Source organism: Lepidochelys kempii, chromosome 16, assembly GCF_965140285.1.
Source record: "Lepidochelys kempii isolate rLepKem1 chromosome 16, rLepKem1.hap1, whole genome shotgun sequence".
NCBI lineage: Eukaryota > Metazoa > Chordata > Testudines > Cheloniidae > Lepidochelys > Lepidochelys kempii.
The window spans coordinates 15,512,586-15,528,228 of NC_136395.1; the positions used below are offsets into that span (position 1 = coordinate 15,512,586).

Consider the following 15,643-nt stretch of genomic DNA (forward strand, 5'->3'; position numbering starts at 1 on the left):
TTGTGATATGAAGGGTCTTGTGCCAGGGCTCCTGGATTGAGACCCACCAGCTCGTTCCATGTGTGCCAAGCCAAGATGCTTTTCTTGGCCATGACAGTTAGTCCCCACTCAAAACCATCAACCTAGATGTGAAAGGCTCCAAATCCCATTATCAATCCCTGGATCTATTCAGTTCTCCCTGGACTGAGGGTCTTACACTGTATCTGTATGGGAATTCTTTCCCACCCCCTCACCCCCACCTATACATATGGTTTCCTCCATGCCACTGCACCCCAGGGTCTGTTCCATTGTTCTGCACTTGTTTGGTTAGCGTCTCCTTGATCTGCTTGCAGAAAACAGGACTTCCCCCACCCCACCCCCTCCAGGCCCATGCTCTGGGCAGACAGGGTGACGCTCGGGGCCTTTCCAACTCCCTGGTCTCCTCTGCGCTGGGGTGGGCGGGGGGATGGGAGGGAAGGAGTTGGAACAAGATTTTTTTGTACAAAAATAAAGCCTCTCTTATCTGATGCCCCCGGGGCCCTGCAGGCTGGGCCCAGCTGAGCGATGTTATCTGATCATTACATAATGCTGGAGCCAGGCTGCTTTCCCCCCTGACGGAATACCAGTGGGGCCTGGCAGGGAGGTGAGGAGCCAGCCGTGTTTATGCGGAGCAGGCATGGGGAGCTGCCGAGCCTGAGTGTAACGCTGCCAGCCCTGAGCCCTCTGCAGGGAGAGGCCCTTACGCCTTGCTTGCGGGATGATGAATCCTGTTCTGGCAGCACCTACAAGAGATGAGGTTTCCCCTTCTCGGCTTAGCATCTGCACCCCATGAGAGGGTGGGACAGTGGAGAGAACGGTGGACTCCTGGCCCCCTATGATCTGGGGGCAGAGGAGGAGTCCCGCCTCGGGAGCACTGTGCTGAAGGCCCCTTGATAAAGGAGCTGGAGCACAGCAAGAGGGAGGTGTTGGCCAGGGCAGGGACAGTGCTATGAACTGGGGACATGCGGATGTACACAGCCCGAGGGAGCAGGAGGAGGGTTAAGTGAGACAGAGGTGTTTGATGTGTGAGGGCATTAGGTGATGGGGGTCTCTGGTAGCATATAACCGGGGTCTGGAGCACACGTGGGGGTTGGGTGATATATGGAACGGAAGGGGGCAGGGAGTGGGTGCCCTGTTGGCGCCGAAGGGAGGGTCTGATGGATTGTAGGGGGAAGGTGTTTCACTGGACGGCGCCAGTTAATACTAATGAGTTGCTGGGCGCAGGCGTGGAGCGTGATGTAGCAATGGGGGTGGGGGCGCTGAGTGACATGGGGAATTTGATGGACTGGTTTGTGTGCTGGGCAATGTTTTGATGAGTGGGGGCTCAGAGCTGATGAGGCAGAGGGAAGCCTTGGCCTGTCTTTTCCTGCCTTGCCAGGTGAAAGGTCTCCCCTGCTGGCTGTGCCAGCCTAGGACGCCGGGTGGCTGGCTCCTCCCAGCCGGCGTGGCCCAGCTCTCACTCTGTAGGTGGGCGGCTTCACAGCCAGGCCAGACGGCTGGGTAATCTCCCTCTTACATAAGTGATCGGTGCCGTTCTCCTTGGAAACAGTCTCTGAGCAGCTCCCGGGGGCCGCGGAGATCTAATCTTTCCCCTTTGTGTGCTAGTCCCTCAGTGCGAGGGCCATGAGGCTCTACGCAGATGGGACCTGTCTGCAGTGTTCTGAGCAGCCGCAGGAGTCCGGTGTCTAGTCCTGGCTGAATTACCCTCGACTGGCTGCTTGGGGTAGGGCTGGAAGGGAAGAGTGGGCTGCCTGTGGAACCCAGATAAGCCTCTGTTTATCTTCCTCCTGATGCTGCTGACTGCATGGCTGGTCTAGTTGGTGTGTCGAGGAAGTGCAGGACAATAGGTGGGCAGTGGACGCAGCGTCCTGGACGAGGCCTGGTCTGTGACCCTAGTGCAAGGGCGGCTTTGCAATTTGCCTTCTCCTTGTTTGACTTCTCTTCTCCCCACCCCCATCTTTTCAGCTGTCACTCTGCGTGAGTCACAGTTGCAGTCGCATCTTCTGCAGACTGGGTGCAGGAAACTGGGTTTTGACACTGGCCGAGCTCATTAGCAGGGCTTGAAAAATCTTTACCAGAGGAAGATTTCTTCGACGCGTGGGTGTGGTGTGGTGTTGCGGGACGGCAGGGGTGAAGCTACCAGTTTCGGCAGCACGTAAGCTGTCATTTGAAAGCGTGTGCATGGATTTACCTAGGATATTTCCTAGTTCGGATGCGCATGAAGCAAACTGTCCGAAGGGGAACAGAGCGTAAAGGGAAGCAGGACTAGGCGTCCCAGTCTAAAGACAGACAGCTCTGCCCAACAGCAGGGTGAAATTAACAAGCCGCTGTGAACAAGCAATGAAAGGATCAAGAAAGGATCCTAAGGCCAGAAGGGACCATTATGATCATCTCATCTGAGCTCCTGGCCACAACACAGACCCTAGAGCAGCGAAACTCAGACTGCTGCTCACGTGCCACAAGTGGCTCTTGAATGTGTCTCCTGCGGCTTTTTGCAGCACATGATATTAAAACACTGTGAGATTTAATTATTAACCAATCTAAGTTATTAACCAATCAGGATCCTTTTACTATGTTATTAACCAATTAAGTTATCAACTTACACTGTTATTAACTTATTTGCTGCGAGAATTATATATATGCACATACGTGACGCCCTCCGACTTGAACTTGAACTTGACTGGAACGCCTTGCGTAACACAAATTTTGCGTAAGTTGGAAACGTATCTCCGACCATTACGCAAAAAACCCGCAACGCTCCTATTTCTAGTTTATGGAACTTTTTCCATATGTGCGGATTTGCGTACGTCAGGTTTGCGTAACACAGGGAGCGTCTGTAAACATTTTCCTGTTATACGGTTTAAATATGACTAGTCCTGTCATATTTACTAAATGAAATGTACTAAATGAAACTATGAACTCACACGACTGGTGCTCTTTTGGGTACTGTTGGTCGCTAATTTGGCTCCTGAACCTCTGAGGTCTGAGTATCGCTGCCATGGAGTGTTACCCAGTAGATCCCATCAGTGTCATGTTTCTGTTGATTTGGGGGAGCTCTGACCAGAAGCCGGGGCAGGTGCCAGTGCTGAGGGCCACTCAAAAAACCAAAGGCTGGAGGAAGGGCAGAGCAGTGGGGACCCACCTTGAGCTTGCAGCTTCAGGGAAGCTCTGAAGGGAAGGGATGGTGAGCACAAAGTATGCCCCTTGGTGGCTAATGGGGGAAGCGGTGAACTGCTGTCACAGGGCTCACTACTATTACTAACATTCTGAGGGACTAGACCACAGGAGTGGGGGCCTCCGGCTCGCATAGTAGCCGGAGTGTTGCTTGCTGTATTCATTGCATTGAGACCAACTCCTCTCCCCCATTCCCCCACAGCCTGACTGTGTCTGACATGGGATGAGCTACACACAGCCATGTCCCAGCCTGGGGCCTTGGGGAAGTGGCTGAGATGGAGGTTGGCTTTAGTGGGATCTGAGAGTGCAAATCCCTCGGTGGCTTTGCAGATGTCAGCCTAGGGCTTACCAATACACTTCCCTCCTACTGTGGCCAGTCCAGGATCCCTGGGGGCTGGGATGGGGAGGCCCCTGGGTTCAGCAGCTCCCTGCAGTGATCCAGCCTAAGTGCTTCAGTCCCCTGAGTGGATGCTCAAGACTGCATCTCTGGGCTTAGGGCTGCTGTAGGTGGGATCTCTTGGTTAGAGCCAAGGATGCTACCCAAGAGCCCAGAGCTACCCTCCTGCCAGGAGCTGCGGCCAGGGCTCCCGTCCCCAGCCCAGCCAGCCAGGGAGCTGCTGAGAGCCCCCATACTGCAAGCCAGAGAATGGCAGCCTGGGCCAAAGGCTTCTGTCCCATCCCCAGGAGCAGCAGCCCGAAGCCCCCCAGCAGGAAATTAGGGGCTAGGAGCGGCCACAGCAACCCAGCCATAGCAGCTCTTAGCAGACAGCTGGGAGCAGCCAGGTCCCCCTCCCTCTCCAGGACAAGCAGCAGGTGTCAGCACCCCAACCTTGGTCCCCACCCAGCCTAGGACAGGGAACAACCGGGGCAGAGTCGAGTCTCGGCTCAGCCGGAGTTTCCCGGGCACCAGCCAGGGCGGAGCACGGCCAGCCCTATGTTCCTACAGCTCATTCCCTGCTGCGGGCTTGAATTCTGGGAAATGGGACACTTCTGTTCTTTCTGTAAAAGGGAATGTGTGTTCATCAGATATGCAAATTAAGGGATTGTCATTTGCATAAGACCAGCGCCCTGACCTTGCATCTTCCCTGCGCCTTCCTCCCCCCCACCACACGTTCTCCTCCTCCATCTCCCCTTCTCCTGCTCTCCATCCTCCTTTCATTCAGCACTGCTGACACTTTTGTGTAAATTTCCATTCCCATTCCTTGGGCTTTCCATTTCCTGTCACTCACTGGAGCTGTAGATAGCATCGTCCAGTCATCCACCCTTCTCCCCCTTCAACGTCAGGGCGTCTGGACAATCCGGGCCTAGCATCCGGCCCAGCTCCACTGCCTCCAGACGCCTCTGCTTGCATGCAGTTGTCTGGAGCCACTGGTAAGCGTCAGTCCCCAGAGGGAAGTGATGGAAATCCTTTCAGTGGCTGGCCATCTCCAAGGAAAACATTACCCTGAGGGGGCAGCCAGGCCCAGCTGCTGGACCCCGATTCACCCCCTCTGCTTCAGGCTCATTCTCCCACCCTCTGTGTATCGGACTCAGGAGGTTTGTCAAAGGATATTGAGCTCCCTTTAAGGAAGGGCTCATGGTGTGTCACAGTTCACTACCACCACCCTAGTGAATCCTTTGTTACCTTAGGATGTGTTGTAAAACATCTATAGGCACCTAAGGCTTCACAGCTGTTGCAGTGCTGAATGCTAGGGCCACTAGGAACTTAACAGAAGCAGCTGGGACATCAGATCTTGCACGGATAGTCCTGTGTGCCAAAGTAGAATCTCCATTAGCTGTTAGCTGTATAGGGCCTCTGACACACAACTGAACAATTCTGATCCCTCCAGTGAAAGCCATCGGTCTGTCTGTCCGTCTCTCACGCACGCACACACACACACACAATTTAATTAGTATATTTTCTTCCTTTGCCTTGTCTTCATTGATTACCTGTAGGAAAGGGGTCTCACCACCATAGCACTGGCAGCTCCTGTCCCTCCCTGCCTTGGCCGTTCACACAGGTGGACAGAGAGTTGTCAACCTGACCGTCATTCTCGACGTGCTGTAGCCACGGAGCCTCTTCTCTCCCCACCTGCACCTCACCTTCTTAATATCAGTGAGACCCTCAGGATGCAGAAAGGGGAAACTAGCCAGCTCCTACTGTAATTCCCTGCTCCCCCTTCATCCAGAGCAGGGGCAATGCCTGCCCTTCAGCAGCAGCAAGGGCTCAGTCATAAAGTGTCATGAGCTGGGGACTTGTTCCTGCGGGATATGGAACCGAATACCCCTAGGCCATTGCTGGTCTGAATCCAGCTCAGGTGGTCTGTGTGAGATGAGGTGTCTCGCCATGTCCTCACCCAGTTCTCCGGGTCTCAGCTCTAGCAGGATGAAATTTTTCCGAGGTCAGTGCAAAATAGCCACACAAAAAATATGTATTTTATTTATTTCAGAGTAACAGCCGTGTTAGTCTGTATTCGCAAAAAGAAAAGGAGTACTTGTGGCACCTTAGCGACTAACCAATTTATTTGAGCATGAGCTTTCGTGAGCTCACGAAAGCTCATGCTCAAATAAATTGGTTAGTCTCTAAGGTGCCACAAGTACTCCTTTTTATTTTATTTATGTTTATTTTCCTCAACATTTTTGTGTTTTTATTTTCCTGAGGTTTGGCCAGTTCTAGTCTCAGCTTCTGCCAAACAGAGCCGGGGGGCATATTCTGATAGCGTTACTCACACCGAGTAGCACCTTTCGGCTTCAGAAGTCCCATTGCCTTCAATGGGACAATTCCCCAATCAGCTGCATTGCAGTCAGCGGGAGTAAGTAAAATCTGCTTGCAGGATCAGGTATCTAACTTGCCCCTTACAATGAGGATTCCACGTACATTCCAGTAACTTAGATTTTCTATTTTGTTTTTTTGAATGGCACAGTATTATTGTCCCCTCAGTAAAATGTTGCATGCCCTGGTTTTTAGATGATGTAAATAACAGCTTCTGATCTTTCCGATTTCCACTTACCCTGCTGCAGACCAGGGGGTGTACGTGGCATGGCGTTGGGGGACGGGGACGACTTCTTGTCCTCAATTGTTTGTGAAAGGTATAGCCTGATTCTGTCAAGTGTTGGTTGCAGCAGGGACATAGCATTTTCCATACCGGATAAGAGCTTTATTACGTTCAATCTCCTGCCTTGGGCAGCGGCCAATATGTGACACTTCAGAGGAATTTTTAAAAAGACCCAACATAGAGCACTTGGCCTGTTGCGAAATGCTGTGTGTTTTGGTGGGAGGGCACCGGGCTGGAATTCCAGACCTCGATGGGAATTGACCGTTCATGTCCTGAAGTGTGAGTCACGGATTTCTCTGTGCTTTGGCGTGCTGAGATCTCACAATTGATTCATGGTCAGTTTTGTGTGGATGGGTCTGAAAATTTCACTTTGAATAAGGTTCAGGATTTCAACCCCCAAAGCACAGGGGTGTTTGAAGGTGGAAGGCTTGTGGCTGAGTAGGCAGTGTCGTGTGCTATTTGCGGATCTGGGAAAGGCCCCCCCAAACTAAAGCCCCCCACCATAGCTAAGGGGGAAGAACCGCTAACCCCAGGCCATAAGTGAGTATGTAGGGAAACAAATTTAAAAATAGGAGCAGGAATGAGGTCAGAGATTGAAAATCAGGGAACCAAAGGGGGATGCTGAGCAGAGAGCCCAGGACAGTGCCCATTGTCCCTCAAAGGCATCTAAGGTGTCAGTGGACACTGCTCAGAGGATCTCAGCCAGGGTGCATGCTATGTAGGCTCTGTGGCACAATGGATAGTGCATTGGACTTCTAGCATAGTGACAGATTAAGTCATTCAAAGGTTGTGGGTTTGAATCCCACCAGAGTCATATTTTGGGGGTTAGATTAGATGACCCTTGTGCTCCCTTCTAACTCTATGGTTCTAGGATAAGGCATTGGGCTGTGACTCAGGAGACCTGGGCTTTGTTCCTGACTCTGCCACAGACCTGCTGAGTGACCTTGGGCAAATCACTTCATCTCTGTTTCCCCTAAAAAAACAAGGAGTCTGGGGGCACCTTAAAGACTAACAGATTTATTTGGGCATAAGCTTTCGTGGGTAAAACACCACTTCTTCAGATGCACGAAAGCTTATGCCCAAATAAATCTGTTAGTCTTTAAGGTGCCACCAGACTCCTTGTTGTTTTGTGGATACAGACTAACATGGCTACCCCCTGATACGCTGTAGCCCATGAAAGCTTATGCTCAAATAAATTTGTTAGTCTCTAAGGTGCCACAAGTCCTCCTGTCCTTTTTGCTGATACAGACTAACATGGCTGGTACTCTGAAAACTATTCAGTGTATTACGGGGATATTGCAGATTATGTATTCCTTACACCACCAGATCCTAAACCGAACTTTGCACCCCTTGATAATCTGTACCTTATTCCCTGATAGCCAGAAATTTCTATGCTTAAACTCTGTACCGTTTTCTTTTTATTTTAACATCATCTTAATAAACTTATTAAATCCATCCCCGCTCTGTGGCTGGCTTACAGTGGATATGACTGTACTACAGGTACCAGTTAACTGAGTTACTCCTTCAGCTCAGGTGGTACGATTCACATTTTAGTGCTGGGCAATCCAGGGGTCGATGCCCAGGAATGACCTGTGATGTCTGTCGTTACCCAGGGCATAGAGCGAAAGGAGGGAGCATAGCCTTAATTTGGACTTTCCTCTCGATCAGCATAGTTTTAGTGTCTGAATGATTTTGCTGCTGCTTTTCCCTGGAGCTAGTCTCAGAGTTGGCCCTGACAGACCCTGATGAAAGTCAGTGACACTCCACCATGGATGGAGAGTGGCTTGCAAATACGTGGTAAAGGTCGTAGTTAGAGATAAAAAAGCCCTCCCGGATCAAGTCCATACAGCTGCAAAGACAGGACGCGTTCTCCAGAGAGAGGGTGTATTCCTGGTAAGCTGGTGCTTCCCCCGCCTCTTAGCCAAAACACTAGGAAGAATCCTGTTTGGTTACTTTTTTAAAGAGCAGTTACAGCTGATTGAGGAAATGTCCTTTTCAGTAACCTAGGAACGGTTCAAGATATTCCGTCCTTCTGTCCTTCCTTGCTTCCTTCCTGTATTTACGGCCTCTAGAACAATCCCTTCAGGGCTAAGTGTTCTGCCAAAGCAAATTTTTAAGCTTGACATTGTAAACCCTTGGAAACTAGAGCTGAACCCCCCCCAAACCCCTAGCCCTTATCCTACCAGCAGCATCTAATAACTGCCAGATGTTGCTTCCTCAGTGCATCCCAACCCCCTGTGCTCAGACACATTCTGCCCCCAAGTCCCTTCTCAGCTCCTGCTGCACCTCCTTCCTATGCCCCCAACCTGGAGCCCCTTCTTGCTGTCCTGAGCAGGAAATGGGCTCCCAGGGACCTCTTGTTCCAATAAGGACAATGCAGCACAGCCTTCTCCCCTCCTACCACTCAGGCTTCTTAGATAAGGCTTCAGTTGCCCTTTGATCTGTATCCTCTCCTGGCCTCCCCCCCCCCCGGCCCCCCTCCCCCCGCATCCCTGACCCCTTCTCTTCCCTGGCCACTCTGTGCTCCTGCTCCCCTCCTGATGTCCCAGGCCCTTCTCTCTTCTCCCATCCTCCTGTGCTCCTTGCCCCCTTGAGCCCCCCTTCTCACTGTAACTGTTCTGTCCCTCAGCACTGCAGCGAGATGACTGACATTGAGTTGTTTCCCCTCTAGGTCCCATGAGCGCTGATGTTTGCACCCTTCAGCAGATCATGAAGGACAAGGTGTCTTACACAACAGGCAAGACTGTGAGTGGCTGTGTGAGCCGCAGCACCGTGGGGAGACCCCAGGAAGTCCACGTTCTCCAAGTGAAAATGGAGAAGGTCAGTAATTGGGGGCTTGGAGGGTGGGGGAGAGACGCAGTGACACAATGTCTGCTCCCTGTCAGCAGACAGACCAGGTGCTTTCACTGCCTGGGGCATATGGCTTCATAGGCAGAGTTTGGGGGGAGGGCAAGGGAGGGCATTGCCCCCCCCCCCCAAAACTGCAAGCCTCAGGCAGGCAGCCTGAGAGTGTAATATAAGGAGTTCTGTAGAGGAGACAGGAGAGATACTGCTGCTTGCCCCCTGAAGCAGGGAGTCAGAATTTTGTTTCTAAACAGAGATTAACAGGTGATTAAGATAAGAAAGGGCTGTTAGGATGTTTTCTAAAGTTAACTGATCTGTTCCAAGCTTGGTGAACTGCAACAAGTAAGTAGCCTAAATAACAGAATGGTAATTGTAGATTTTTCTACAATTGTTGTATTCAAGAGAAGGTAACAAAGGGACTAGTATCTTTCTTTGGGATGATGGTTTTTTACACACAAAAGCTTATGCCCAAGTAAATCTGTTAGTCTTTAAGGTGCCACCGGACTCCTTGTTGTTTTTGTGGATACAGGCTAACACGGCTCCCCCTTGATACTTTCTGATTTTTTAGACAAAGGAAATGCAGTAGATCTAATCTACCTGGATGTCAGTAAGGCATTTGATACAGTTTCACATGAGAAATTATTAGCTAAATTGGAGAATTAAATTGGGGATTAATATGAGAACTGAGAGGTGGATAAGGAACTGGTTAAAGGGAAGACTACAGTAGGTCATACTGAAAGGTGAACTGTCAGGCTAGAGGGAGGTTACTAGTGGAATTCCTCAGGGATCGGTCTTGGGACCAACCTTATTTAACATTTTTATTACCGACTTTGGCACAAAAAGTGGGAGTGTGCGAATAAAATTTGCAGATGACACAAAGTTGTGAGGTCTTGCCAATACCGAGGAGGACTGGAATGCCATACAAGATCTGGATGACCTTGTAAACTGGAGTAATAGAAATGAGATAATATTTAATAGTGCAAAGCGCAAGGTCACGCATTTAGAGACTAACAACAAGAATTTTTGCTATGAGCCAGGGACTTATCAGTAGGAAGTGACAGTGGAGGAGAAAGAACTGAGTGTATTGGTTGATCACAGGATGACTATGAACCATCAATATGATGCGTCTGTGAAAAAGGTTAATGGATGCATCAGAAGTTTTCAGTTGCGTAGGTAGCCCCTTGAATCATGGTTAAAGTGGCCCCCCTCCCCCAAAAAATCTGAAATGGCGCCCCTGTGCAGGCACAGAATTCCCCCCTCCCTCCCCATGCAGCCCCGTTGGCCTGACTGGAGCCACCCCGCCCCACACACACACACTAAATATAGACTGGTTAACCTGTCAAACTACGCCTATGCTAATGGCCCTGGACCTGGGGAAAATCGGCCCCAGCACAGAGGTCTGGTATGGCTGTTTGGGAAAGGATCCTTTATGTATAGGGACCAGTAAGCTGGGAAGTCAGGCTCTGTGCTACCAGGCTGGCAGCCTGAACTTGGTTCCCTGCTAGGCGCAGCGCTAAGAATGACTGGTGCGAGGTGAGGATTTAAATACCATTTAAAAAGTTAACAGTTTAAACTATTAAAAAATACTTCATTTAAACGGTTAACTGATTAAAGGGAGAGGGGCTGGGGTTGCTCTGGCTGGCCAGTGCGGCTGGGGCAGGTCCTGCCGGTGTGGCTTGGGGCCAATCCAGCTGGCGCGGCTGGGGCCACACGGGCCAGCATGGCTGAGGCTGCTCTGGCTGGCCGGTCGTCTTCCCTGAGACAAGAACCTTTTTAGATGCTTGCAGAGTACATCCCCTCACTTGTTCCAGTCATTGGACAATGCTCCCTCACTCACGGAGAGCTGATGTAATCTTTTTTAACTATAGACCATTTGTGAGGAGACCACCTTTTTCCAAAGCTTGGGTGACAGGGCAACAGGCTGTCAGTTCACGCTCTACTGGCTCTTCATGACAAAAAGGATATTTCTGCCTGGGGCGGGGGGGGGGGGTGTTAAGCCTGTGGCACACTGACAAAATGTGTTGCGTCTTCCCCCGAGCCGATCCTCAGTGGCTATTTGCCTGCTACTTCCCCAGCTAACGGAATCGGTCCATTAGCTCAAGTGGTACCTGTCTGTGCTTTGGAGCAGGAGGTCCCTAAAATCAGTCCAGCCAGAGGGTCGTTTTAAATGAACATTTAGATTTGGTAGAAAACGGCAGACGTAGTGGAATCAGTCTTCGTAATAGCCCCAGTGGCTCTGCTGAGGATTACCTAGTTCTGCTTTCTCGGGGGGAGGCTGTAAGGGACAGTCTGTTGTTTGTAGGAAATGAAAGAGTTTCCAGAATTGTGGTGACAGTGAAATCTCTGAGGCTCTATAGGACGAGATCCCTGGATGTTTAAAAGATATTTGGAGTTTCCCTAAGCAACCTCGTCTCTCTGATCCTTCCTTCATACTCGCTTTTCTCCTGAATTCCTACCCAGAACTAATTCTCTTCAGCAGTGTCACCTCATCTGTTCCCGCTTCTGCACCTACTCATGTGTCATTTGTCTTGACTTTGTCTGAATTAGGCTGTCATTTCCCTTGGCGGAGAGTACCCTATTTCTTCGTGTGTTGAGAAAGGGCTGTTCGTGCTAATAGTGCTCTCTAAATAATCTGTTGCTTTTTCCTTTTGTCCCAACTAGTTTCACTAAATATTATTAAAATATAACTGTTCTACATGGCCAAAGAACAGAGCGCACGGCTGTTTGATTAAGAAATAATAGCAAGGAAGGCCAAAAGTGAAGTCTCTCAGAGAGAAAGAGCGCGGTGTGTGATTCCGCGCAGTGGGGTCCTGGTCCGTGACTCGGACTGCTCGGCGCTACAGCAATACAAATAATAAACAGTAACGATAACAACGGCTGCTGTCTCCGCATTCCGACGGAGCTTGAAAATTCCAAGGTGCAGCGTGCAGAGAACAAAAAGCATCCAGCTTAATAGCAACCAAATGCAAAGTGGCAACGGAAGGGTTGTGCGCAAGACTTTTCTGTTTCCTCTTGAACTCTGTGTCCAAGGACTGGGTGTGATATTTACAGTCTTTATTGTATCCAGCCAGAGGAAGGCTGCTGGGTTTCTTTCTGCTTTCTAAAGGTCTCATCACCCGTTTGTGGATGCTGAGCCAGATCCTCCGCTAAAGCCAATGGAGCCATGTCGATTGACACCAGCTGAGGATCTGGTCAGTTATTATTTTGCGGTCCAGAGGCCGTTTGGGCTTTGGGCACTGCAAAGAATCAAACAGTGCAGCGGGGAAGCTGGTGTGAACACAATGTGCCAGCCAAGGTGGTTTTATTTGACGAGCAGCCCTTAGGGCCTGTCCCCCTAGTAGAGAAAAGACTGAACCCAGCTGTACTGAATCTATAGGAAATTCTGTATGGGCTCTGTCACATTCCGGGGTGCAGTCCAGCCCAGTGAGGGGTTGTCTCATCACCTTCCCTGTAACCCTGGGTGCCTCACAGTGCTTTGCTGTTGTCGCTCCCAACTTGGGCTGCTCACAGCCCGCCTACCAGCATGTAGGTCACACCCTGAAGTGTCTGTGTGCTAGACAGGACTAGTTCAACACTCTGACCCCAGCAGCCGGTCTACAGCCCCTAAGCCACACTTTGGCTTCCACCAGCCTTCATTACTACTTGCAGGGGGACCCCCAACACACTCCCAGTCCCAGATTTTTCCCAAAACATCTGTTCTGCAATGTCCAGCCCTCTCCTGGGCAGTTCAGAGAGATGTTATGGTTTGCTTCCCCTTTAAGGAGTCAAGATTCAATAGTTTGTTACTTTCACTGGAGTTACTAGACAGTTTAGTTTAAACACAGCACTGGATGGGTTTAGATGTTACTTTCACTGGAGTTACCAGACAGTTCAGTTTAAACACAGCACTGGATGGGTTTAGATTAAAAATAAAATACAGTTATTAACAAAAGACTATAGGATTTTAAGTGCATTCAAGTATAAGAGATACAATTAGAGACGGTTACCAGCAAAAACATACTTAAAAGTCTAAAACTTAATCTAGCAAGTTTTGGTTCCAGACTTTGCTCAAGATGGCCATTCTCACCCCAGGCTTTCAGCAAGCTGGTGACTGACCCTATCCACAGTCAGGATCTCTCTCCAAGGCCCAAAGGTGCTGCTGCCTTTGTCTTCTTGGGTGAAAGAGACAAGCTGGGGTTCTCTGCCCCTTTCTTGGATAGCCCAGTGAACCTTTGCAATGGATTCCTCTGAAGGTTACGCCTCAAAGGGAAGTTTATCATGCAGTGAGGAAGGCACCATGGAGTATGGCGGGGAAGGAGGCTCCAGCCTCTTTTTTCCCCCACTTGTGTTTGCTGAAATTAAAATTGTTCTGCTTCCTCCCCTCTCCTCCCCCTGCTGACCTGAGGACCCTGTTTACTACTTATATGTAACGTGAGGTAAACGCACATTTCTTTGTTTAGGATAGACCGGTTTAACAACTGTACCCTCAGCAGGGCTGTCTGGCTCTGAACATATGCTCATAACAGGGGAATTCATAACTGTACGTATAACGTTGCTATATACATTTCACCAGGATATTATTGACCAGCATTTTATTAGTTTTTAGATGATACCCCACAAGGCGTATTTTATACAAAGATTATTACACTAGTGTGTAGGGTGTGAATACAGTGATGCTTTTGGCCACAGGCTCCTGGATGCAGGCAGCACTTGTGGTTCGCCTGGACCCTGTGACCTTAGGGTTTGTGTGTTCCGAAGTAGTCATTTAAGGACGAAAACCAAACTGAATTCTTTAAGTTTTGAGCCTCCAGCACTGTTACAGCTCATTTAATTTTGTGGCGGACTGTGAATAACATGCGTGATAGAATTAAAAAAGTTATTTATTATCAAATATCTATTTAACAATCAGGCCTGGCACCATAACCAGACACTGCACTGATACTCACATGCTAAGAGGAAAGCCACATTTAGAGGTGAGTGGTCCCTAAATGAGGAGACTGGGTATAATCATTTCTCTAACAGCACCTTGATGGTGGATAGATGTGCCTAAGCTAAAATTAGCCTGCTACCCTTTGTATAATCAATTATAATAACACCCCATCACTAATTAACATTAAATCTACCTTTTACCTTATCTGTATTTCTACTACCATAATTAAATATTTTCTACTTCCTTATTGGCTATTTAACATTAAGCATCATTTGAATAGACATCTGTGTAAATTCCATACCAATAACTGTCAATATAGATAACATTGCCCAAAACATTAACATTTTATTTAAAACACTTGTAAAAACCAGTAAGGACCAAAACAACATGACCTGGGTTATGCCCGAACTTATCTCTGACTTCCCTCAGAATTGTCTCACTTGACTACTCACGTTGTACCAGACCTCGCTTGGCTATTGTCATGTCTATTCTTAGGAAACAGATTTCTGGGCCTACTTACATTTTCAACACATTTTTATATACACATAAGCAAGCATCAGCTCTACAGGCTAGGATCCCAAACTAACACACAACAGCCTGGGCTGACTAATGTCACCACCCAGGCTGTCTTTAAGCCCTGGCTTCAACCATGCAATCATTGTGATCTCTGTGTTTATATAAAGTCTGCTGCAGTTTCCACGGTATGCATCCGATGAAGTGAGCTGTAGCTCACGAAAGCTCATGCTCAAATAAATTGGTTAGTCTCTAAGGTGCCACAAGTACTCCTTTTCTTTTTGCAGTCATGAAAGTGATCCAGATTAGGATCCTCAAATGGTTTAAATCAGGATAGCTTACTCTTCAATAGAGTGATGCTGATTTATACGAGCTGAAGCTCTGACCCTCTTAGCCTGTGTGTAGGGTAACACCACTCTTACTGGCCTGTGTGGGTGATGCATTGAAGGGGGATCTTCAGGGGGCTAGGCAGTACAGCAGTGTCATGTAGTATCTGTTTCAGCAGCTGCATTGATCATTGGGATGGTACTTTGGGCCACAGGGATTCAAGTCTGATAGACACATCGACTTTAAGGCCAGAAGGGACCAGCATGATCATCTAGTCTGACCTCCTGCATGTTGCAGACCACAGAACCTCACCCACCCATGAAATGTTTCCCTTCTTGCCATTCCGCTAAGCTGGCTTCTAGGCTATCTAAGGATCTATCTCAGGGATTCATCTGGCCCCATCATTGCACTGTCTGAGCATCTTGCCGTCTTTGATGTATTTATCCTCCCAAACCCATGGGCAGCATGGCTGGGTTGTTATCCCCGTTTTGCAGTCGGGGAATGGAGGCACAGGCTAAGTGATTTGCCCAAGCAGGGATTTGATGCCCTTCTCCAAAGTCTCAGGCTAGCACATAACCACTGGACCCTCCTATTCCAAGAGAGGAGCCTGAACCAACAGCTGGCCTGTGTGCCGCCCACAGTGAAGTAGTTTGACTCTGGAGCCACACTGGGCTCCTCCCCACAGGAGATGCCGTGAATCAGGGACAGCGACAGCTGGGCCTCAGCGCAGTGTTTGGGTGGACGCAGCCAGTGTCTCCTCTCTCTGCTTGGTGGATCCAGCCCAGCTTCCATCGCCTGGCTGCCAAGGCACAGACAAGGGGGG

General features: G+C 49.4%; 1 protein-coding gene and 1 non-coding gene across 3 annotated transcripts in view; both read left to right on the forward strand.

Annotated features, from left to right (window-relative positions):
- ENG (endoglin) overlaps positions 1-15,643 on the forward strand; it is a 54,815-nt gene that overhangs the window by 8,629 nt on the left and 30,543 nt on the right. For both annotated transcript variants that reach the window (XM_073314756.2, XM_073314757.2), the window contains exon 2: positions 8,899-9,047. In XM_073314756.2, coding sequence (XP_073170857.2) covers positions 8,899-9,047 — 149 coding nt within the window. The remainder of the gene's footprint in view (positions 1-8,898; positions 9,048-15,643) is intronic.
- TRNAR-UCU (transfer RNA arginine (anticodon UCU)) lies at positions 6,949-7,041 on the forward strand. Its single transcript has 2 exons — positions 6,949-6,985; positions 7,006-7,041. It is a non-coding gene; the product is annotated as a tRNA-Arg (tRNA).